At 37.8% G+C, this 26,970-nt stretch overlaps 1 protein-coding gene and 1 long non-coding RNA gene across 11 annotated transcripts in view; both read right to left on the reverse strand.

Moving 5' to 3' along the window:
- Positions 1 to 26,970, reverse strand: part of LOC135786627 (uncharacterized) — a 480,312-nt gene that overhangs the window by 74,066 nt on the left and 379,276 nt on the right. The window lies entirely within an intron of this gene.
- Positions 1 to 26,970, reverse strand: part of ablim1a (actin binding LIM protein 1a) — a 62,130-nt gene that overhangs the window by 29,585 nt on the left and 5,575 nt on the right. For 2 of the 10 annotated variants that reach the window (XR_010546958.2, XR_010546954.2), the window contains exon 1: positions 26,408 to 26,683. The exons of 1 other annotated variant lie outside the window; for it this stretch is intronic. Coding sequence is in view for 1 of the 9 variants with exons in the window: in XM_065296112.2 (XP_065152184.1) it covers positions 26,408 to 26,507 (100 nt within the window). In the remaining 8 variants the exon portion in view is untranslated. Of the gene's footprint in view, positions 1 to 5,604; positions 5,804 to 26,206; positions 26,363 to 26,407; positions 26,684 to 26,970 lie in introns of those variants that run through there. 7 more of the 10 variants (XR_010546956.2, XR_010546962.2, XR_010546961.2 and 4 more) reach the window with 6 other exon arrangements.

Below are 26,970 nucleotides of genomic sequence, written 5' to 3' on the forward strand. Positions count from 1 at the left end.
ATGTTTTACCATGTTTAAATCGATTCTGAGATTTTCCAAGTTTTCCTTTCACAATAAGCACAGAAATTCTACAGAATCCATCTGGGCCTGTAGCTTTAATTCCCATTTTTAAAAATATCATCCCAGATCAGATGTCTACCAAACTGGATTATCAATTATGCACTGGGTATGAAAGAACATTTCTCATTCCCCTGGAGTTCAGCACTGATCCTGGCACAGAAGACTCACACACATGCAAGGCTTTTACTGGTAGTGATGTACATTTGGTTTCATTAATTTTGCATTAGTCGTGATCAGAGTCGTTTAATAATAGAGTTACGACACTCACATAGACGTCCGTTGTAAGAATGGAATGCGGAAGTAACAGCGTTTCATGTAGTGACCGGTAGTGACGCATAGTTCCAAACGCAGCACTGAAGCCCATTCATTTCAATGGCACCTGCTGGTAAATCTATGAAATTACCGTTTCCCTTTACATTTTCGGACATTTCATTAATATAGTCAACAGTGATATTTTATGAACTCTGCTGTAGGTAATGATTATCGTTAATAATAACTAGTAAAATTTTTATATTTTAATGAGTTGTGTATAATGTGTGAATAATATAGATTTAATGGTTTAATATTTTATTACTGGTGGCCATCTACTTTATACTTATCTTTTTTATATATTACGAGTAACACTAGGGGGCAACAGCGACAATCTAAATGCCTTATAAGAAAGTCACACTGCTTACAATGCTGCTATGTGTTTCATTGTGTTTGGTAAGTAATACAAGTGATGTATCCTCGAAAATCATGTATGATTATATTAACATTTAATGTGTTTACTATAAATACAATTAAATATTAATTTAGTGTGTTTATGTTATGCTTCACTGTTACAAATAACCGCGTTGGCGATCTTTTTTGTGATTTTAATATAGTAAAAGTGTAGGAATTATGTTTTTAGCAGATTGATAGCCATTTATATAGCCATATTTTGCTACAAAAATAAAAGATAAACTGTGTTGCTGTAGTTGGTATAGATAACCACAGTTATCTTTGGGCCACAATTAACTGTTTATCTTTATTAACTGTTTTACTATATTTACATCACTCCCTAGTAAAAAAACGTTATAAACATAGTATTGATCAATTCACATTACAAGCTAATATTTATCTAAAATAGCTGAAAACCTATGCAAACAGATTGACAGCCCTGCTTGGTTTGGAACTGCAGAACGTTACATGAATCACGTGACCGCACGGCGGCGAGATCAAAGCGTTTCGTAACTCTGTTATTATACGACTCTGGTCGTGATGTTCTCTGTTGAAGATGCAGAAAACACCCTTGTTAAGATGAGACAGCTAGTGATTTGAAGAGACAGAACAACCAAAAACTACAATTCTGCAATTATTGTATTATTTATTAATTGATTTATTAAGGCATTAATGTTGATATCAATAATGATATAAAGACCTCCCTACTTTATTAAGACTCCACTCTCTCTCTGCTACGTCTAGCTTTCAATTTAGGTATAAGCATGATATGTATTTTGGGAATTTATTTATTATCATATAAGTCATTATGTCCTGAAGTGTTGCATATCAAACACAGCAAATCCCCACACTCTTGTGTGCATGTGTCGGATTATACAAGCCTCACAGGGCACAGACTTTTTTAAAGCCAACCTCCATAAATATTAATGAGCAGACTCACTTTCCCTGCCCCCTTTTCACATTCACTCCATCCTCCACTCCCCCTGTCCTTTCCCAGCCAAAACAAAACACAAGAAAGACACAACTAAAGCATTATTTTACTCAAAACATACTTAGCAATCGTCATCTGCTATATATTTCATAAAAGTGCTCAACATAAAATAAATAAACCAAAATGTTTCTTTTACTTTCTTTTATCACGAAAATGTGCTTATTGCACTTTTTCTTGATAAAAGTAGTCTCTTTTGATTCGATTCCAATTTACACAATATGGTTTTGATTCAATTTGGTTTCAATTTGATTGAATAGTTATCAATATTTAGTTAAAAAAAATAGTTTTGCAGACATGGAATCCATATTTGGTTATTAACAATGTTTACGATGTTTGTGAAACATCACACTTAATTACATTCTGTACCCTTTAAAAAATATTCTAAAAAAAAAATGCACATTACAACAGTGAAATTCATTAACAACTGGAAACATGAAATAAAACGTTTTCAAAATTCATAACATGTTAAAAAAATAGGCCTATAAAGCCTTTGTCAGGACATTGCATTTACAAATAAATTGTCAACCTTATCTTTCGGCATCTTTAAAGAGGGGAAGATAATTTTCACACCCTGTAACTTGCAAACAAAGTCAGGGATTTCTCAAATCAATATTGTTTCTTTAAACTAAAGATCGATTAAATCAAACAAAGGTTGTATTTGTTAACATTAGTAAATGCATTAGCTAACATGAATTAACAATGAGCAATATAGTTTTTCAGCAGTTATTAAGTAAGGGATAATGTAGAGGCAGCCGGTAGTTATCGGGAAATAAGCCCCGACAGTGTGATCAGGACCCGACGCGAAGCGGAGGGTCTTGTATCACACTGAAGGGGCTTATTTCCCGATAACTACCGGCTGACTCTACATTATCCCGCTTATTACACGGCTACTTGTCACATAAGAAAAAAAACTGGACATGAATATGAATTTGAAACATTTTATTGGCATATTTGTTTTAAATTAACATTTTTATCCTTCCGCGAAACTTTGCACAGATGCATAAAATGATCGTAATACCTTATTAAGATCCTCTGCTTCATACTTGTCTGTCTCCATTTTTTTTTTTTTTTAGCCAGTCTTTGAGAAGTTTTAATGCCCATTCTGTATTTTTTTGTGTGTTGGCTTCGTAGCTGTCATGCTCTATTTTGTCAAGTTCAGTCTCAGTAAGCTCTCTGTGTCGTGTCGTGGTTGTCCAGTGTTTGTCACAAGATGGCGCCAAACAAACAGTAATCTTTATTGGCGCGGAGCGATCTTACTCGTAAAAGTAGTACCGGCTATGCGTTATTATTTTGGAGCGGTTATTATTCGAAAAGAACGAACCTGCAAATGTCTCAACTGACCAATCAGAATCAAGCATTCCAGAGAGCCGTGTAATAATCTTTGTTAATGTTAATTAATGTCAAAACAACTGTTATTGGTAGTTTGTTTTATGGTTTATGTGATTTTTGTATTTACTTTTAATTGTATGTGTTTTAACTTTCTATATTTCCTTTAAGGGTTAGTTATAACATTCTGTCCAGGGACAATGGATCAAGAATATACCTCTGCTAATTCTGCTGCATTTACAGAAATATTTTATTAATGTGCTGATAACACACACAAAAAAGATAACAGATAAAACTTTTTTTAAAATGTATTAAATGTTGAAATTAACATGAATTTAAGTTAATTAAGGGTGTACATGTACATTTTACAATTAATTAAGAATGAATAATGCATTTACTAATGTTAACAAATACAACCTTATTGCAAAGTGTTACCGAGCCATATATCCATATATCTTAGCAAACAACATAATAAAGAAAATGAAAACACATCTTTAAAATGCTCCAGACTGCAGTGGATTATTTTACTGACGGTCAACAGCTCAGTTTACAATCATACTGCAGTACATTCAATACAGCTCTGTTGCTTTCTGATATCACAGCAGGACAGATTTATGGGGATGAATGACAAAGACTTCATAGTCCAAAGCCTGTATAAGCTGCTGACTCATGTAAGGAAAATGAACAGAGTTTTACCCAAATACTAACCTGCACTGTGATTTAAACAGCTGGTTAGCATCAAATGACAGGTGTGCGAAAAACACTTTGAAAAAATCATGCCAACAAAACAAATGACTTTTGTACTCCTGAATCCTATGAAAGCAAACTAAGACCTCTTTCTGTTCATGTAAAGTGATAAGAACCCAGTCCTGTTTCTGGTTCACATTAGTTTGAGGTCTCAGATTCAATTCTCATTCACATTTTGCATATGGATGTAAAAGCTTTTATGCATGACTTGCATGTTTTGCCTCTTGACTGATTTCTCTCTCTCCACACAAGAACTGCTTTATGCTGAATAAGCATTGAAGTGTCACAACAAGATTAAGTACAGTAACTCAGAGCAGTTAACCTCCAGCAATGAAAGCCCAGTATTTCATCACTCACACCAGGGCTACTGAGCTGCTTTACTATCTGCTGCCTTCTCAGACAACACCCCAAATAAGATGGTCCTCGGGTGCACGATTTGAAACACTACAGCTGTTCTGTAACTAATAAATGCTTTGCATGGTTGACTTAACCAACATGTTGTTTTGTTAACAAACTAATACTATAATAAGCATAAACATACATACAACATCAAAAACAAATGGTCCCAAGGTGTCATTGGGGCAGTACCCTTTAAAAAGGGATCATCCCTCTAAGGTACTAATAGGAACCATTATGGTGGAATGGTGTACTTTTTGAAAGGGTACCGCGGCCAGTGACAGCTGGGGACCATTATTTGATCATTTTTCTAATAATGCCAATATTTTTCAAATAGATGATATTTATGATTTTTGACAATGATTGTATTCATCATTTTGGATGGATTGTTACCATGCATTTATTTTGGAACCTGCCCAAAAATATATATTTCAGAAGGCAACATAATGAACGTCTACATAACATAGGTGCTGAATTAGGTTTTGAAACAGTTAAGCATCCCAAAGGATAGTGCCATTTTAAATTCTGGTTATTTTAATGCACAAAAAGTAAAAATAATAAAGCCTTATTTGAGGATGTTATGACAAATCTACCATTAAACTATTTGTTTCCCAACTAATCGAAAGTCAAGCCATTCAAATTCAATGCAACATGGATAAACATTCATTGTGTGTTGTCTGTGGTAGACAAAGACCCTAAAAAATCCCTTTACACACTTTGCAGTGAAAAACATCAGGGACGAGATGTTTAAAGAGACGCTTAAACTGAAAGGGCCACTGCAGATGAGACCCAACAATGGACTCTACCTTCCTTTTAGCGTTGCTATGGTTACGGCTCCGGACTGCACGGGTCTACCTCACTGGTTTGCGTCCCATTTAAAACTGCAAGACGGTCGAAACAACAACAACAACAACAGCAGGAGACACATCTTTAACTTGGCATAATCGCACTGATGCCGCTGTTTCAATAACCTGTAAACATGAGAGGTAAGCTTTATTTCTCTTATGATAAACATACATAGCTTTATTTCTCTGACTAAAACATACAGAATTGTAGCCACAAGCTAAGAATATAGCAGACGAATAACATTCACAGTCAAGATCACCTTAAATATCAAATCAAACCAGCAGCTCTGCAGATAAAACAATAAATCTAGTCTGGGACTGACAGTAATGTTAAAACGGCATGTACCAAACAAACAACATGTTGTTTAACTCTCTGTTGCAAGACTTTTGGTTTAAATACTTGATGAAATTATGAAAGTGCATGTTCACATAGAACATAATAAACAATTGACTCCAAAAAGTGCTGAACGTGACCATGAGCAGACCTAACATAAATTTAGATTCAGACTCCAAACACACAAACATACACTCAATTACCTTTCTTCTTGACCATGACCATCAGTGATAAATAAAGATGACTCAACAATCACTGCTGGTGTCGAATGCAGTGAGCCGAGAACCCTAGCATCAAAAGAGCTGGATGATAAATCCACCGAACTGATGTGTGAATAAAAGAAACCGAATATCATAAATGAGAGCCCGTCTCTTAAAATGACAGAGGCGGTCCGGTGTGTGCATGCACCCCTGAACCACTGTCTCCTCCTCCTCCTATACCACAACCCCTCCCGTCCATAAACCCCTCTAGAGTCACCCCCACCACCCCCCTTTTGTCTCTAATCACTCTGTGCAGTCTCCCAGCCTCCTTTGCATTCTGTAACCCACCATTGTCAAATGACAAAAGCTGAAACACACAGAATAACCTCACTGTAACCGAGACATGAGAAGTTGTGCAACACTCAATGCCATGATGTTGGTCAGTTAAGTTTCTATTTGGGTGCTAAGGTTTTCATAAGAGATATTAGTATAGTAGTATTATTATTGCACAGACATACAGAAGAAGTTTAATATACTGTTCTTCTTGTGGATTTAGTTGAAATGCCACTATGCACATATTTGATTTGCATATACATAAATACATCAACTATCTTTCAAAAATTGTATGCTACTAAGACTTTGTCAAATGCATGCATTGCTTTTTCCGCCAACATGCTTATTTTATCAACCTGGTACCTTGTAAACACAATTTATGCTCATCAGACATGCTCTCAGAATTTAAGTAGTCCTAGTCAATCAGATTGTAACTGTGAATTTTAGCCATTCAGCCCTTGCCATTGAGATCAGCTAAGAATCTGTACAAGTGCGGTCTGTTGATGTGACATCTGAGGTAAAGACTGGACCTGAGGTAAACTGAGAATGAAACTACTATGACAGCTTCACCATTAGACATTGACACAGACATATTCTGTAAGTAATAAAGTACTATATCTTATCACTGATTTGATGGATAGAGGGTGCATGAATATTCTGTATACACTGTAAAAAAAATCATATCAACAAGTTTTTGTTTTACTTTAATTTAACAAATAAAAAAATACACTGTAAGTGAACAGTTGGAAAACTTAAAAAATACTTAAATTGGTAACACATAAAAACCTACTTTATGTGTTTAAATGAAAAATACCAACTACAGTGAATTTTTTTTTACTTTTTTCCTTTCACTTTCTCAGATTTTTTTAGTTGTTTATATGTATATGCATATGTTACTTTGATTAAGGGCTCTATCTTTCACCCGGCGCAATGCAGCGCAAGTGTCTTTTGCTAGTTTCCACCCTGCGCAATTATCATTTTCACGTTTAGCACCACGTTGTTTAAATAGCAAATGCATTTGCGCCCCCATTTGCGCCCATGGGCGTTCTGGTCTGAAAACGAGGTGTGTTAAGGGGCATTGTTGGCGCGTTGCTATTTTGAGGCAACTAAAATATACTACGCCATTGACCAACAAAAACCTGCTCTAAAGTCTATGGCGCAATATGTTTTTTGTTATTTAATGAGCGTGTTAGTAATATGCGCCTATAAACGGGACAACAACGCGGGATTGCTTATCACATGAATGCGCAGCAGCACAAAAACGCTTTTAAATATGAAAGATTAAAGGATTATTATGTAAAAGATTATTATTGAGTCTCTTGGACATAAATGAGGACTAATTATGAGACGTTATTCTGCGCAAAGATCTGCTTCACCTGCAGCCTGGTAAGTAAATAAATGCTTTGCTTTAAACAAATGCATCTGTTTTAAATGTTTTTTTTTAAAATGCTACCTCACAGATTTATTTTATATAATGACTCTGTACCTGTGGATATGGTGGGATGAGAAAAAAAAATTAAGTAATGCTTCAAAAAACTGACGCTGTCTGTTCTGCCCTTTATTTCAAACACCTTGCTTGAATATGCAGTCATATAACGCCCTCCAAAGACAACAAAGGCAAGAATGGTTTTCAAGATTTACTGTTGTCCATAGAGTAACGTAAAACTGTAAAAGTACAAAATAAAGAATTCTAAGTATACAGAATCAATATTATGTTTACATAAACACAACAAAGGCTCTTCACATTCCTTATAGTTAGTATCAAATACTTCAGAAAATAGATGCAATACATCTATCACAATTCACAAAAACTAAGAGAAAATAATTTAACATCTGCCATATAAAATATGACAATTCACAGTGAATATGCATAGGAACTATAATTTAGCAATATCTACATACCGAAAGTGCCTTCAAATCAACTTAAATCGAGGAGCAGTAGCCATGACCGCATGCTCTTCCCTGCTGCTGCTGAAAACTAGGCTCACATTTGTGATGTCATCATATAAGGACTTAAAAAATAACATGCAATACTCCAATTTGAACAGAAGGGGTCACTCTACTATAACATTTCAACTAACAATGCAAAAATGTTCATAGAGAACAGCACACTCCCCGTCTGGGATTCAGGGAATTCCAAACCTTCTTAATTAAGTTTAAACCTGAATAGTCTATCCAGAATCTTCATGAAGTAAGAGTACTATCTCATTAATAGGTCTCAGAAATAGTTTGGGTCCGCCTTTTCCAATGATTTTTACTTGCACTTTCCGTACTCGCCCATCTTGGCTGGGGTAAGTTTCCGTTATGATGCCCAGGGGCCAATTGTTCCGTTTAGACTGAGAGTCCTTCAGCAGAACTATGCATCCTTTGGAAATGTTGGGTTGCTGATGGTGCCATTTTCGTCTATGCTGTAGGGTAGAAAGGTACTGTTTACGCCATCTGTCCCAGAAGGTATTTGCAAGACTTTGCACCGTGCGCCACTGTTGCTTGTACAGATCAGGCTTTCCAAAGTCCCCCGTTGGAGCAGAGCTAGTATCAGTCTTTTGGGTAAGTAATGTGGCAGGTGTTAGGATGAAAGGATCTGTTGGATCAGTTGACACAGGTATCAGTGGTCTATTGTTTACAATGGCAGTGACTTCAGCCATGAAGGTGGAGAGTACTTCATGCGTGAGTTTAGAGGATGTCATCTGCAGAAGCATAGAATCCAAGATCCTACGAGCAATGCCGATCATTCTCTCCCATGCACCCCCCATGTGTGATGAATGCGGAGGATTAAATGTCCACATGCAGCCGTGATCTGACAGGAATTGTTTCACTGCCTTTTCATCAACATTGGAAGGGATTTGCAAGTCTTTACAAGCTCCAATGAAATTGGTGCCTCTATCGGAGCGAATCTGTCTCACTGGACCCCGGATTGCCAGAAACCTCCTCAAAGCATTAATGAAACTGGAGGAATCCAGAGACTCAATCACTTCTATATGAATCGCTCTGATGGTTAGACATGTGAATAGGACTGCCCATCTTTTGCTTTCTGCGTAGCCACCTCTTGTCCTACGAGCAGATACGGACCAGGGGCCAAACACATCTAATCCCACATGTGTGAAGGGTGGCTCTGTGCTAAGCCTGTCAATGGGCAAATCTGCCATCTTTTGAGTCTCGCAGCCCCTCCTGAGTCTGCGGCACATAACACAGGAATGGACGAGATTGTTCACACGTCTTTTGCCTCCAATTATCCAGTAGCCAGCAGATCTTATCGCCCCCTCAGTGAAGTGGCGACCCTGATGATGGGTCTGCTCATGAAAGTGTCGTGTCAGAAGTAATGCTACATGATTCTTGCCGGGTATGATGAGGGGTCTTTTTTCTTCAGAACCTAGATCTGCTTTGTCCAGACGACCTCCAACCCTCAACAATCCACTTGGATCAATAAGGGGGTCTAGATTTCGAAGTGTGCTAGTTTTGGGAAGTGGTTTGTTCCGTTTGAGGCACTGCAACTCATCAGCATAAGTTTCCTGTTGCACTGCTCGGATGACAACTTCAGTGCTCTGGAGTATTGTGTCAGCATCAAGAGGCAGTTTGCAACAGTGCCATCCTTTGCATACTTGAGGGGTGGCTTCTTGGTCCTGCTTGTAAGAGCGAGCAATATGAATCAACTTTCCAACAGCTCTGACTAATCGGCTCCAGTCCGAAAAGCGTTCAAAGCGATTTGAGATAGTGGTATACAACACTGTAACCTCTGGACGAACTTCAGAATCTTGATCAGGATCAACAAGTGTAAAGGATTCTTTAGGCGAAGTCTGTGTTTTTGGATGATGCAAGAATGGTGGCCCGCTGAACCATATAGTGTCCTGCAACTTAGCTGGAGCTATTGGTCGTGTTGCAACATCCGCTGGATTATTCTCTGAGCTCACATAATGCCATTGTTCTGGATTGCTGCTGTTTCGGATTCTTTGTACACGGTTGCTTACGTAGACATGAAATCTACGTTTCTCATTATGGATATATCCAAGGACAACTCGACTATCCGTAAAGAAGGTAATCTCATCAAATTTGACAGCAATCTCCGCAGTGATGGTTTCCATTATGTTCACAGCTAAGACAGCCGCGCAGAGTTCCAGACGAGGTATAGTGAGCTCTGGTTGTGGCGCTAGCCTTGATTTGCCTGTGATGAACCCCATATGACAGTTACCATCTGAGTCAACTGTTTTGAGGTAAGCAACTGCTGCAATTACTTGCTCGGACGCATCAGAAAACACACAGAGCTCCTTGAACTTAGCTCCTGACAATGATGTGGGCCCGTAGTTTCTTGGGACTTGTACATGTTGCAGTTCTTGCAAAGAATCTCTCCATTCTTCCCACACCTTTTGTTTGTTTGCAGGTAAGGGTGCATCCCACTCAGCAACATTCTCAGTTAGCTCTCTCAGCAGTACTTTGCCTTGAATTGTGATAGGGGCCACAAATCCTAGTGGATCGTACAAACTGTTTATTACAGACAGTAGATCACGCCTAGTATAAGGCCTTCTATCCTGTTGGACCTGGAAGTTGAAGCAGTCTGTGTCCAGATTCCAAAGCAGGCCAAGACTACGTTGCATAGGAAGTGAGCTGACACCTAAATCCAGTTCTTTCAATGAGTTTGCGTAATCCTCGGATGGAAAAGCTCTCATAACCTCCTTGCTGTTTGAAGCTAGTTTATGCAACTTCAAATTAGACCCGGCCAACATGTCCTGTGTCCTTTTTAGAAGGTCAATTGCCATCTCTGAGGAGGGTAAGGAAATTAATCCGTCATCCATATAAAAGTCTTGCTCCACAAACTGCCGGGCGTCTTGACCAAATTCCTTTTCTCCTTCTTGAGCTGCTCGAAGCAGACAGTAGATGGCCACTGCCGGAGAGGGACTGTTCCCAAATACGTGTACCTTCATACGGTATTCTGTAACCTCATTCTCTGGGTTATTTTCTCGAAACCAGAGGAATCTAAGGTGGTTCCTGTCTGCAGGCCGAACTTTAAAGCAGTGGAACATTTGTTGTACATCTACTGTGAGGGCAACAGGCTCTCTGCGAAAACGCATAAGGACTCCGAGGAGACTGTTGTTGAGGTCGGGACCTGTCAAGAGAACCTTGTTCAGTGATGCGCCTTTGCATTGAGCACTCGAGTCGAAGACCACTCGGATCTGGGATGGCTTTTTTGGATGGTATACGCCAAAAGAAGGTAAATACCAACACTGTTCATATGGACTAACTGAAGAAGCGATTTCTGCATGGTCATTTTGAAATAACCTTTCCATAAAGGCTACAAAGTCTTTTTTCATCTCGGGCTTCCTTCTGAAAAATCGTAGAAGTGAATTTAAGCGTTCCACAGCTTGTGGACGATTGTTTGGTAAGTACTGCCTCGGCTGTCTGAAAGGAAGTGGCGCAACCCATGAATTTTCCTCGTCTTTATAGACTTCTCTGTCCATGATCTGCAGAAACTGTCTGTCCTCAATTGACAGAGCGGTTTTCTCATCGTCTCTTGTCCTTTGAAATACATCCCAAGCTGTTGGTCCTTGAGTTTCCTCCTTGACACTTTGGAATCTATTCTTTACAGTGTAATTGTTAGGACACAGGTGAAAATATGTAGGCTGACCATTTTCCATAATGTTGGTGTGGTAAGTTTGGATGAAGGTAGGCTTATGAACTTTCCCGAGGCACATGTCTCCAATGATAACCCATCCTAAGTCCAATTTTTGCGCAAAGGGAGCATTTGGTGGGCCGTTCACTTGCTTATGGGCTTTGTGGACTCTGATCATATCTCTGCCTAACAGGAGAAGAATGGGGACGTGATGATCTGCCCTGGAATGTACCTTGCGAGATGTTTTAGGTGCCTGTGGTTACTAACCACTTCTGGAATGGGGATTTCAGAACGATTGTCTGTAATTTCGTTACACTCAAGAAGCACTGGTAGGGGTAAGACTAAGCTTTCATCAAAGGATTCCACTTGAAAGCCTCGTGCTTGTCTGCCTTCTGTTTCAACTGTGCCTGCACATGTTTTGAGAGTATAGGCTACGTTACACTCTGTAATGCCGAACAGATCAAAGAATTCTGATCTTGCGAGCGATCTGTTACTTTGATCGTCTAATATCACATACATTTTGACTGCTTTCTCACGGTGGCTTTCAGGAAATACTTTCACAAGACAAACCTTGGAGCATGAGCGTGGAAGATGACCGTCCCCGCATACCTCTGTACAAGCTGAGGAAACCTCGGAATCCACAGGTACGTCCTCACTCACTTCTGATTTAGGGGATCGTGGCTCTATGGTCCATGGTGCTGGACCTGGATGGAGTGCTGCCATGTGGGTAATGCTGCCACATTCTGAACACTTAATAACCTGATCACAGTTCTTTGCCATGTGTGCCGTGGAGCTGCAACATTTAAAGCATATGCCTTGTTGTTTAAGCAATGACTTTCTCTCCTCCATAGGTTTCATCCTGAATCCTCTACATCTGGACAGAGGGTTTTGCTGGGTTAACTTTATTTTTGAATTCACTGGCAGCTAACAAACTTTCAGGAGAGACCTGAGTCTTGTGTGTGGCGATGGTTCTGGGGAAAACAGTTTTGTTTGACTGTCTGTTTGGTTTTTGTGATTCTTCCTGTACAGCTGTGAGAAAGAAACTTGGATCGTTGCGTATTTTAGATTGCTGACACACAAAGTCTACTAGGAACTTGAATGGTGGAAAGGAAACTCTGTAGTCCTCTTTGTACTTAGATCCCACTGTGAGCCACTTTTCTTGTAAGCTGAACGGTAGTTTTTGTATTATCGGATTCACTCCCCGCGATGTGTCTAGATAGGAAAGACCCATCAAATCGCCATCCTGCTTAGCTGCTTGGATCTCCATGAGCAGATCTCCCAGTTCGCGCAATCTGTGATTGTCTCGGTTTGATATTTTTGGAAAGCTCTCCAGTTTCCCAAATAGAGCGCTCTCTACCATTTCTGGCGAGCCATATGTTTCATAAAGTCTCTCCCAAATCAGACTGATCCCATGTAGAGGATGGTTAATGTGTACAGCTCTGATCCGTTTTGCATGCTCCGCTGACTCACGCCCCAGCCATTTTACTAGCAAGTCCATCTCCTCGCTAGGTGAGAGATTAAGTTCTTTAGTGGCATTTATGAAGGATGCCCTCCATGCTCTGAATGTCTCTGGACGATCATTAAACTGTGTTAGGCCCGTGGACACTAATTCACTTCTTGCAATAAACTTGACGACATCAGACATTTGGTTATTTGTATGAGGATTACCTTGATACGGCCCAGCTTGTGAGGGTGTAGCTGACTGAATTGGAGAATAGTCGAATGTCACTCGCCTGTCTCCGATCCTTTGCTCATTACATGGAAACGCTGCAGAACGTGAGTGATACACATCTTGAGGTAACTTTGTGTACATCTCATGATGGACTGAGGGTGTAACATCTGTGAATTGCGAAATAGTAGGGTACTGCCTGCCCTCTGCATTGACAGGTTGAGACTTGGGTGGTGTGGCATAAAACCCATGCTTACCCTCTTGCTGCAGTTCAGTAGTCTGTGTTTGTTGCAATTCTGAGACCTTTGTGTATCTGTTATCATAAAATGGCCCATCTAGCACTGGCATTTGTGTATCCACAACACTATCTGCTTGTTCCGCTAAGTAAGCCTGTGTGCGTTCTTTTGTGTCCTCTATAGGTAACCCTACCACACTCGAATTTCCTCTGCTTTCTTGTTCTGCGGCTGTTTCTAAGGCCTCCGCCTTTGCTTGTATGGCTGCAATCTTTTTTTCCAGCCTTAAGGTCTCTAATGATGCCTCAAGCTGTGCTTGTTGTATTTTCAATTCACTTTCTTTCTTAGCAAAAGCTATTTCTGCTTTAGCCGCTTCAGCCTCTGCTCTAGCCATTGCGGCGGCTGTGGTTACAGTCGATGAGCCTCGTGAGTGCCTTGACGAGCATGATGCATTAGATGCATGCCTCTGTGATCCAGACTTGCAGCTTGCTTTAGACATTGTAGAAGGAAGTTCACCTTATGAGCTGGCTAGCTCCCCGCAATGGAGTTAGAAACTAGAAGTTGTTTACCAAAGGGTTTCGTTTTAATGTTCTGCCCTTTATTTCAAACACCTTGCTTGAATATGCAGTCAGATAACGCCCTCCAAAGACAACAAAGGCAAGAATGGTTTTCAAGATTTACTGTTGTCCATAGAGTAACGTAAAACTGTAAAAGTACAAAATAAAGAATTCTAAGTATACAGAATCAATATTATGTTTACATAAACACAACAAAGGCTCTTCACATTCCTTATAGTTAGTATCAAATACTTCAGAAAATAGATGCAATACATCTATCACAATTCACAAAAACTAAGAGAAAATAATTTAACATCTGCCATATAAAATATGACAATTCACAATGAATATGCATAGGAACTATAATTTAGCAATATCTACATACCGAAAGTGCCTTCAAATCAACTTAAATCGAGGAGCAGTAGCCATGACCGCATGCTCTTCCCTGCTGCTGCTGAAAACTAGGCTCACATTTGTGATGTCATCATATAAGGACTTAAAAAATAACATGCAATACTCCAATTTGAACAGAAGGGGTCACTCTACTATAACATTTCAACTAACAATGCAAAAATGTTCATAGAGAACAGCACACTGTCCAAGTGCTGAAATGTGCGGAGAGCCATTTGTAAATTCTTTATCTCCTGTTTGTTACAAATAAAGTATTTTTAGTGTACAAACCTTTTCTTAAATTATTTGTATATTTATATTTGTATATAATTACTTGTATATTTATTTTTGATGATATTGGATAGCCATACATTTAAAGCAATTAAAAGCCTGCTTTTTACTTCCATTACTAAAAGAAAATGGGTTTTAAAGATCAAACAATTTCAATACAAGTAAAAAACAACACAATTATTTAACATTAATCTTAAACTGGGGATCTTCTTCCTCCGCTTAGTTTTTCGGTTTACAAAAAAAGTCTGTCATCTAAATAGGGATTAGACATCGCGCCAGCGCAACTGACTTTCAAAGGGGATGATAGCTAGACTATCATTGGTTTATTGAACGTTATGCCCAAAATACTCCCATTACTCATTAAAAAAGGACCAACCCTTTTCGACCATGCGCTCGGCACACAAACCATTTTTCCCATCGTTAAATTAGCAAATGTGGATACGGACACGCCCATTTAGACGTTGCGCTGTGCGCTTTAGACAAAGCCCTTAGATCGTTAAAATAGGGCCCTATATGTTAATTTGAATATGAGTATTTATTATGCTTGTTTGATTTTTGTTTTTCTGTGCTTGTGATGCTTTTTACTTGATCCAACTTTTCACTTTTTACAGTGTACTTTCAAGTCAAAAACCAATTAACTTGCACACAACACTTAAGCTTTTTTGCAGTATACACAATGTCACAATTTGTTGGTATAACTTAAAAAGTAAGTTACTTGGTTGCCTTAAAATTTTGAGTTGATTTGCCAAAAAACATTATTTGACCCAAAGAAAGTTGTGTAAAAATATTGTCAAATTATATTTTTGAGTTGAATTAATTTTATAGCAACCAACTTAAATAATTATTTGTTAAGTTGAACCAACATTTTTTTTACAGTATACAATTGAATCGCTTACTGTGGATCATGGGTTTATGTCTCATAAAACATACTTAAATGCACTCTACGATAACAATATCTTCAATTTAGCAAAATTGTGATGTAAATTCACTAGGTATGTTTATGATGAAGTGATGAAGATTAAATTTAGATAATGTTTCAGCTTTAAAGAAAACACAGCATATTTTAATTTATATACATATTGGTGTTGGTAAATTAGTTAACTGTTAAATTTGTTAGCCAGAGTAGACCATTATTAAGAAAAATCTTTTTACCACTTGTAACAGAGACAATTTAAAGGTAGGAAAGGCAATTTCGTGGAGGCTAGCCATAACAAACAAACAAAAATAATAGCTATTTGCCCCATGAAAACGATGGTCATTAAAGTGATCGCACTCTATGTAATTAAGGTCCTAGCAGTCAACGTTCAAGGTCCCTGGGACCTTAGATATCAGCTTGTGCTGGAAACGTGACCTTATAACTCATTATTATTCACATAAGTGTACTTTTTATTTATACAGAATGTACTACTGTCGCTCTGCAGATTACATCATTTTATAATCATGCTGTTAAACATGTGCACCTGTCATATAACGGTCTACATGGATGTCTTGATGACACGTGGCAAAAACATCTCCCTTCAGCATTAAAATGAGTCAAGTTTCTTATCCACAGACCTATGTCATGTGCTTTAACTGAGCAAGAGATTATATCAAGAGTTTACAAGCAAATCCCTGCAAATCTGAAGAAGATTTCTAAGATAACAGACTGTGGATGAAGTCAATCAGACATTCAGGATTTATCTCATATGTAATACTAAAGTAAAGACCTTTTTGGTTACCTAAGCATCTAAAAGTTTTCAATTACATAAGAGGATAAATCGGCATAAATTTATTTTCAAATTTCAAATCAATGACTCGACATACATGACGAACTTCGCATCGAGCGCCCTCGAAAAAAGAAGTCACCGGCCACCACTGCCTAGTAATATCTTCAGTGTATGTTGTTCAGTAATTGATTATAACCTACTTTAGCCCCCCTCCACACACATGGTTAGCCTACACCAATCTTTACTGAATAAAAACACAGCTGTTAAACATCTGTTTGGGGAAGTGATCTCATTTATAAGCTTAGGTATTTGTTCATTTGGATAATTGCTAAAACATACAACATTAACATACAGAGAGCATCTAAAATATAAACCTGATAAGCCAACTTTAGAGAAAATCCTCTGAAAACAGACTGATTGAGGGATTTCTTTAACCTTTGTGAGTGGGTCACCACAGGTCCCTAGCAATCACTGGGACGTTACTCTTTCAAAAAGTACACCTTTGCACCCAAAGAGTTTATATTACATAAGAGTTACATATTAGTATCAAATGAACATATAAATGTACATAAATGATACATTTTAGGACCTTTTTAAAGGGTACTGCCCCAAAGACAGATAGGGACCATTTGTTGACCATTTGGTTCCTGACAGTGACTCTTGAAATGTGAACAATACAACTCAATCTTAAAGCATTTTGTCACAAAATATTTGATTTGTTTATTTGTGTTCATACATAATTTTCCTCTTTTTTTCATGTCACTCAGCACAAATTTTATTATAATATTTTATGTATTGTTTTCTCAATATCTTTAAATTCTTTATTGTCGCTTGGGGTTAGAATCACTTTCTGTTACATTTCAGACATCCCAACCCCAAGTGACAATAGTTTAAAAATAGAAAAAAAAAACAATACATAAAATGACACGAAAAAAAGTAGAGCTAAATGACATGAAAAAAGAGGAAAATCGTGTCCATTAAGACTAACAAATAAATCAAACATTTCGTTACTACACCATGAAATGCCTTGAGGTAGGGATTAATATATGCAAGCTTAATCCATAATAAATATTAATGAGATTGGAGACATCCTTAAAAGACAACTAAAGCACACAAGATTCTGCAAAATGTACAAATTGCCTACTTTAAACTGACCACGGGTAAAAATCAATTTCCTAAACTGGAGCACACCCAAAATTAAGTATAGCTACCTCATGCGATCCCATCCACTAACCACACAATATTATACAGCAGGTCGACCAGCAATGAACTTAGCCACCAATTTAAAAATGTAACCCTTCATCAGCATCCTCAACCATTCATACCCGATGTCAGGCTCTCGCTCAGGTAGAAGTCATCAGGGTTAAGGAATGGCAGTTGTTGCTTCACAGACTGTTTTGGGATGAGGTACAGAACTTCCGCCACATGACCGTCTTCTATGATGGACATGCGCTTGACTGAGTTCCTGCGTTTGATGCGACTGCGGTCCACCTGCTGACTGCGTCCTGAACCACAGAGCTTCCCCAGGCTGTTCAGAGAGCGAAGGGAGGGCATGACTGGGGTCCACACCTAGCAGACTCCAAATAATCTCTTAGAGACCCCTTTGAATCGATGGCCAAGACCACGTAGCAATGCTCCCTTGTCCTATAACTGTGTGGTTGCCAGATATAAAGGTCCCCCTTCACTACATCAGTGGCTCTGAATGCTTCAGGTGAAGACCACAGTTAAACCCCGCACGATATCAAAAAGCGACTTGCAGAGCTCCTTTGCTTCAGATAAGAGGATTGACCCTGACGTCTACTTTATGATTATCTCCCGAACAGAGCTGCTGTACAAGCTTCTTGGTGAGAGATGTTTAACAACACAACTAAAAATACTACGGTTCTTAATCCAATATGAGAATGCTTGGGCAACTGTTTGTTGCTATAAATACAATTCAAATGCAATGCACTTATAACAAGTTTCTTTGCTTAATTTAGTTGTGTTTTACTTACTAAAAGAAGCAGATTAAGACCAGTAATAATCTTACATTTCTTTTAATCTTGCATCATGGGATTTTCTCATTTAGCCAAGGGGAAGATAAATCACAAAGATAATCAAAGACAAACCAATCCAATGTAACAAAGACAAGATGATGATAATGCCAACAAAAACTTTAATAAAAAATTAGGCATGCAGCCTATGTTTTATATCTTGAAAAGTGTTAAGGTACTTACCACTTACTGCAAATATAAAAAATGCTGATAATAATAAAAAAATATTAACCAGTTGAATTATCTATGGATGCACCGATTCCAAATTTACATGCCGATACCTTGATGACTTCTACTGATGCAGTAGTTTTGCTTTTTTTGCATGCCCCTTTTAATTGTCAGGATATAATCTATGCTTAAAAATGTCTGATAATGGGAAAAATGTATTTATCTGCTGATACAGATTATTGGCCATGGCGAATATATCGGTGCATCCATAGTAAAAATAAAAGAATTTGCAGTTACATTTTTAAGTATAATCAACTTGGTTTTACAAGTCATTTCTAGTTATTATTTTTATCTTGACCTGTCATGGGTTTCTTTAGACAATCAGCCAATGTCTGATACTGGGAAAAATGCATTTATCTGCTGATACCAATTATTGCCCAATATATCAGTATATCCCTACATTGTAAACATTTTTTTGTGGTAACCTTTTTTTTTTAAAGTATTTTAAGTCATTTTAAAGCAACACTATGTAGTTTCCATGTAAAAATGACTTACAGCTCCCCCATGTGGTTGAAAAGCGCAACAGTGCCTGGTATCAGACACTCTTCTGCAGGCAGGGGGAGGGGCGAGGCTGTGTTTCCTACCCTCCACCGCCACTTTCAGAGTGTGCTTGTAGCAGCTAGGAGGCTGCTCAGGTTGCAGCAACAGTACAATTTGTCCAGTTAAAAGTTGTTATATCACTGAAATAATTTCAGAGACATTATTTAAAGGTAAAAAAACTACACAGTGTTGCTTTAACAAGTTAATAGACAAAGATCATGGGCGGCCTCGCCATTAAAGCCGAACGTTAACTGTTTACATTCCTTGCTCATTTAAACAATACTTAGTCAACTAATGTGGTCAACCAATACACCTTTTGAAAGATAAAAGTACACCGATTCATATGCGTTTATGCATTCAACAATATAAATAACTTAGAAGGAGTTTTTGGTTATTCTGTATGAATTGTCAAACAATGCAAAGCTATAACAAAGCGGACGAATCCTTACCTTTTGTGTAATAGCATCGAGATGTCTGGTAAAATAATGGTAACATGTATTGCTCTTCTAAGAAAAGTAGTCCAGTATCCGATATCCATAGTAAATATTTGCACAAAACACACTGACCGGTAAAAAAAAGGGTTTAAATGTCCATTGTTTACGTCCCTGATATCCAGTAAACATGACGTCATACTCCCGTTCACTCGACGATTATGTCTTTCTAACACATTTTCCGATAAATCCAAACTCGTCAGCGCATCTAGTAGAGTGTTCTAAACAAAATTAGAGTAGTTGAAGTAATTTCTGATAAAAACTACCCTCGCAAACTTGTAAAGTAGTGAAAGGGGGCGTGTGCTCCAGGTAGCGTTTGCTTGTGCGTATGCAACAGTTTTTTTATAAAAAAAATGGACAAATGACCAATTGAAATCATGTAGTGTCTTGTGACGTGTAGCTAATGATATGACGGATACGCCCATGTGCAGATTTGCATAATGGCTTTCATATTACAGTGTTGTTATATGTGCGTAAACATTAGCTCTCCAGAAAGTTACACGCTCGTGCTTGTGACACATACGGCCTTGAGATTCACCTGCTTGTTAGCACTACTTACAATGGACCAGCGTCGTGGACAGAAGTATTTTTTCTCCTACTGCTGCCTTGGAAGAACTTATATGAAGCAGTGATGAAGAAAATGTTGAGGATTCCGAAGAAGAAAGTGTTTCCAGTGTCGACGCGGAACAAGAGGAAATGTTTTTAGACGGTCTTGATCTAAAGGTAAGTTTATAACTATTTCAGCGATCTGTACTGTATTATTCTTACTTCGTATTACATTTGTTTAGTGAAAGACGTTTTATTACTTTGACTATTATACATTATGAGTGCATTGATGCATTGTGTAATCACGGTGTTATTCAATTGCTGATATAGCGATATAATGTTATGACGTATTTGAAGGAAGACTTGTAACTTACATGCGCAAATGCGCAATATGTAAAAAGCTCTTTCTAAGTTGTTATTACAGTAGAAGGTGAGTTTCTAATACAGTTTGTTGTTGCCATTAGCATCACTTAGAAACACTATGTAAAGCATGACGACACATGTTTTACTGTATGTAAAAGTAAAACGATCTTATTGCGTCATCACTTAGAAACACTATTATGTAAAGCATATGACACATGTTTTACTGTATGTAAAAGTAAAAAGTTCTTATTGCGTAAATGGGAGGAAAATGCAGTGAATATGTGATAGTTCTACTGTATGATATCAGTTGCATTAGAAGACGCATTTCTAAACCTATTTGTAAATGTGAATAGGGATGCTGCACTTCTGATGAAGAGTGGTTACCAGAGGCCTGGACCACAGACAAAGCTTTCCTGGCTGTCTAAAACATCTTCACCTGCCTTCACCGCTGCCAAGGTAAGAGGAGAGAAAAGGACACAGATAGAATCTACTCCATCTGACTCACCCAGTACTTTATGGTAGGTGAAATATAATGCTGTTTTGTGCCTGTTTATTTAGAGAAAAACTGTACTTTGAGGCAGACTGTTGACAGAGTATTGTGAATGTGTGCAAATGGCATCACTAGAACAGGCCTGATGGTACACTACTTGATAGCCATAATCCTAAAGTGTGAATTTTGTGTATGAATAGAGCTGGCCTGATGGTACATTACAGTGATAGCCATAATCCTAAAGTGTGAATTTTGTGTATGAATAGAGCTGGCCTGATGGTACATTACTGTGATAGCCATTATCCTAAAGTGTGAATTTTGTGTATGAATAGAGCTGGCCTGATGGCACATTACTGTGATAGCCATAATCCTAAAGTGTGAATTTGGTGTATGAATAGAGCAGGCCTGATGGTACATTACTGTGATAGCCATAATCCAGAACAGAAACTGCTTTTTTGAGTTTCATAATCAGCTTGTCCCGTTGGACCTAAGTATCAACACTGCCTAGCCACGTGCAACATGTTGTAAATAGTTTGTTTTGTAAATTGTTTATATTTTTGACTCATGTCACAGTACTGCTAAGCTACGTGCAATACTTTGTAAATAGTTTTGTATTTTTGAATCATGTCACAGCACTGCCAAGCTACGTGCAATACTTTTTTATCACAGGTTGTTGATGACTACTATATTGTAAACATATAAAAAAATCTATACATACAATTTAATTTGTTCTATAATGTTGTACATTTTCCTAAACCATGGAAAAGTATGTAAGTGAATAAAGACATTGTTTCATTTTATATGAGTAAGTAATCTGGTGTCCTTTTAGAGGCTTAAAGTAGCACACAGAGAAAATGCCCATAAATGCCTTTTAAAATACATCTATAAAGTTAGTATTTTTTCAGAAAAACAGTGTATATTGTTCTGTCACACACTAAATCAAGAATAAAATGTGTGGAAATGGTCAGATAAGCATGTTAGACCTCAATGTAGAAGGTGGTAACCAAGTGTCCCTTTGGAGTCTCCAAGTGGCTTTTTTTGGAAAGACACCCAGACATACACTAACAAAAAAGCTTGTAAAAAACCCATTTTTGCTTGTATCAACTTCAAATTTTCAAAATAGACTGTCAAGACCTGTGGTTGTAGATCAATTATATTTTCAGGCTCATTTACCACTGGCTTGTTAATTATTTTGCCATAGAAATGTAAAAATTGAAATTTTTCAAAAGAGAAAAAATCTTGAACGCTGTATTTCTGATGCCATATCTATGAAATAGTTATTGCTAGAACAGTTCTGCATTTCTAATAGTGAAATTTGAAGTGTTAGCTTTCAAAAGACACCTTGGTTATGTTTGTAGACAGTATGTTGTATGAGCAACAGCCTTTTTATTTTGGGTTAACACAGTCTCACCCCATGTCGTCAATATTTGACGACACTTGACCATTCGTCAATATGTGACGCGGAGGGTATACCTTTCGCGTCATTTTTTGACGAACTGGGGACTTCAATACTATTACGTCCGTTGCATTCTCTTCTCCTATTTTCTTACCATTTTCGCGTCGGTTTAGGGTTAGATTACGCAAAATTAAACAGTGTACGCGAAATTAAACAGTGTACGCGAAATTAAACAGTTGTCACCTGGCGTTGGGGTTAGAAACAGTTGTCACCTGGCGTTGGGGTTAGAGTTAGGTTTGGGTAGGGATGTCATTATGTAAATCTAACCCTAAACCGACGCGAAATTGGTAAGAAAATAGGAGAAGAGAATGCAACGGACGTAATAGTATTGAAGTCCCCAGTTCGTCAAAAAATGACGCGAAAGGTGTACCCTCCACGTCACATATTGACGAATGGTCAAGTGTCGTCAAATATTGACGACATGGGGGTATGCCATTTGCCAGAGTGGGGGGGGGAGGCTGGCTCGACGTCTAAGAGGTTAAGTTAGATTTTTTTATCTTGACTAGTCATGAGTTTCTTTAGACAATCAGCCAGTGTCTGATACTGGGAAACACATTTATCTGCTGATACCGATTATTGCCCAATATATCGGTGTATCCCTACATTGTAAAAAAAAATTGTGTTAACCTTTTTTTTAAAGTATTTTTAAGTTAGATTTTTTTATCTTGACTAGTCATGAGTTTCTTTAGACAATCAGCCAGTGTCTGATACTGGGAAACACATTTATCTGCTGATACCGATTATTGCCCAATATATCGGTGTATCCCTACATTGTAAAAAAAAATTGTGTTAACCTTTTTTTTAAAGTATTTTTAAGTTAGATTTTTTTATCTTGACTAGTCATGAGTTTCTTTAGACAATCAGCCAATGTCTGATACTGGGACAAAGCATTTATCTGCCGATACTGATAATTGGCTAATATATCGGTCTATCCCTACACTGGAAGTAATGATTTCTCTGTAACATAATAAATAAAGGAAATATAATGTAACTTTATTTTAAGGTTACAAAAACTCATCACTAGTCATGATAAAAATAAATCAAAGTTGAAATGACTTAAAATTTTAAATGCAAAACATTTGTTACAGAGTGCACTGTAAAAACTGAAATGTTGTATCACCTTACAAAATTACTTCAATTGGTAAGTTGTATTTTTCACTTGAAGTTTAGGTTGCCAATTAAAGTAATTTTTTTTAGTTGATCCAACTTTTCCCTTTTTACAGTGTAATATTATTCATACTGTAAAAATATTTTTGCACTTACATTTTTAAGTTTAATCAACTAGGATTTACAAGTAATTTCAATTCTCTTGACAAGTGGTGAGTTGATGTAACTTGTCACTAAAATTTAAGTGCAAATTTTTTTTACAATGCACTTACTGATAACAGATTGTGCAGAATCACATTTAATATACACGTGCTGCTCTTACAAACCCTGTGAAGTGTTTTTCTGTGTTCAGATTCATCAGAGAGCTTGCTGTATCAAACACACTCACTGTGTGCACCAGATGCTGACAGAGACGTTCACAAACAGATTTCACAACAGATTGAGGAGGATTAGGAGAAATATAAACTATGTTATGGGTTAAGAGTTTATGTTTGTAATCTTTAAACTGACAAATGTCCAAAATAATGTTTGTGTAGACTGAGACTGTAAAGTGAGGGAGGCAAAGAAATAAAAGGCTTACGAGCCAAATGTGTGCATGTGTGCCTATATAGTATGCATGTATCTGTATGTGTGCGAATGTACATATACAGTATGTAAAAGTACAACATGCACTCAACGAAAGATTGAATGTGTCAGTAATGCTGCTTCTCTGCAGATTTAGGACTTCATTAATAATAAATCTGTGCTGTTTCTGTTATGAAGCAGAGTCTCTTGCACTAAAGCCATGAGTGATATGGTGAGCAGTAGTTGACCAGTGTGGGATTTTGGCCAATAGTGTTATCTTAAAGTAGGGTCGAGACAGATATAAGCATGAAATGGCATATAATAAAACTGCAGACTTTTTGTCTTTTTTTGCTAAACAACAGCCAAAGCGAAATGTGACTTCATCTTAGTGCTGCCTCGGTGTATAAAATGTGCTATAAAAATAGCCTATACTACTACTTAAGATCCAAGAAATTGTAAATGTGACTTGAACTTGGATCTGGCACAACAAGAGCAAAACAGGCCGAAGATTTATCATGTTCTTAAATACTGAAGCTTCTGCTGTGATTTAAATGACTACAAGCATAATTACGACTTGGTTTATAGCTAATATATCAGAATAATGGCACAAAGCACAACATATACAGAATCTGAAAAAGTTGGGCTAAAAATGGCCCAACCCAGTGTTGGTTTAAAGAGGACATTTTACAAGACTTTTTAAAGATGTCAAATAAATCTTTGGTGTCCCCAGAGTACATTTGTAAAGTTTTAGCTCAAAATACCCCACAGATAATTTATTAAAACATGTTAAAATTGCCACTTTGTAGGTGTGAGCAAACATTTGCTGTTTTGGGTGTGTCCTTTTAAATGCAAATGAGTTGGATAGTGCAGATTAAGGGGCAGTATTATCCCCTTCTGACATCACAAGGGGAGCCAAATTTCATGACCTATTTTTTCACATGCTTGTTTACCAAAACTAAATTACTGGGTTGATCTTTTTTTTACATTTTCTATGTTGATAGAAGCACGGGGGTCCCAATTATAGCACTTAAACATGGAAAAATTCTGATTTTCATGATATGTCCCCTTTAAATTAACCTAGAAAATGTTTATATTTGACCCAACAATGGGTTAAAACAACCCAGCATAGGTTAAATTTGAACTCAGCGGGTTGGGTTCGTCTCTTTTTGACCTAACGCTGGGTTGAAAATAACCCAGGATATTTTTAGTGTAGCCATATTTTACCTTCAATCTAACAATCGATATCAACTTGCACACTTCCCTGTATTCACCTATAAAGAAACCTTAAAAATAAAACAAGCCCATTGCTAAATAAGTTTTGTTTTAAACAATGCTACAGCTAAATTTTATAAACTGTTTTCCAACGAGGTATCCTTCTAGAAAAATACATCTTTTTTGCACAATTTTGCTTCTTAAAGGGACAGTACACTGTAAACTTACAACTCTGTTACCATTTATCAAGTTGTTTCAAACCTGTATACATTTATTTGTTCTGCTGAACATAAAATTCGCTATTTTGAAAATTGTTCAGATCTGGGGCACCATTCACTGTAGGAAAAAAGTATACTATTGAAGTGAATGGTGCCCCTGATCTGTTTGGTTACAAATTTTTTTTAAATATCTTTATTTATATAAATAAATTGATACCGGTTTGAAACAGCTTGAGGTCGAGCAAATGATGACAGAATAAAATTTTGGGGTGAACTATCCCTTTAAGTCAATGGAAAGGTATCTCTGCTGGAAAACAAAGCAAACAATGTTTAGGAAAATGATGAGAATCTAAATAACACACCAATGTCTTACAATCTACATTAATCTTTTTACTTCACTCATTTCCATTTGAATGCCCTATCTTGTTATCTCACTGTATAGAGAAGTTTGCTTAAGTGCTGTATATAGTCCGATATATTCGTCTGTGAAGTGGAGCCTACAGTATAATAGCTTAGCACAAACATACACCACGACAAAGACAAAAAGCTAAAGCTCTCTGCTGCAGAGCAAATTACCTCGATTCACCCCACACAACTGATGTAGGATCAGTTCCCGTGCTGAAATAAGAGACAACTCTCTCACAAAGGAAAACAATGATACATGCATGCGGATCAAAGGCGGACACAAAGAAATCAAGCCTCTTGCAGAGATACACACATAAATCACACCCCAGAAGACAACGAGACGGATCTCCCGCGGTCCGAGACCTCGCTTACCATCGAGCCCGAAGCAGGAAGTGATCTTTTGGGCGTAGTTGCACAGTCCATCGTAAGGAGGCTGCTGTTTCTGCTGCTGCGTGACACTCCTGTCTCCCATCACTGCTGAGAAACACACACGCACCCGATCACTCTCACACACTCTGGATCACAGGACGGCCCGCCAGGGAAGACTGAGACTGTGTACTCATAAATATTTCAGATTCACACGTGGCCACATGCACACACACATCAGCCTTATGCACACTTATGCACAAAAGTGCTGAGCCAGTGTGTCCCCGCTGTGTGCATGCTGGTGTCCGGACTGGGAGGAGGTGGAGGAGGAGACTCGGGTTACCGCGGTACCGGTTGTCAAGGGTAGGCCATTAATGCCGCAGTCTAACAGGTAAAAGCTGCCCTGGTGCAGAGGCAGGGCGGGGCAGTTACGGGATGAACAGGGCTACTGTCTCTCGAATGGACCGCACAGCTACATGGATGCAAGCACAAACACAAACAAAGATCAAAAACACATCATAACTATCATCCTGTTTGGAAAACGGTGTCTTTAAAAAATTTGCCAATGC

Source organism: Paramisgurnus dabryanus, chromosome 20, assembly GCF_030506205.2.
Source record: "Paramisgurnus dabryanus chromosome 20, PD_genome_1.1, whole genome shotgun sequence".
Classification (NCBI taxonomy): domain Eukaryota; kingdom Metazoa; phylum Chordata; class Actinopteri; order Cypriniformes; family Cobitidae; genus Paramisgurnus; species Paramisgurnus dabryanus.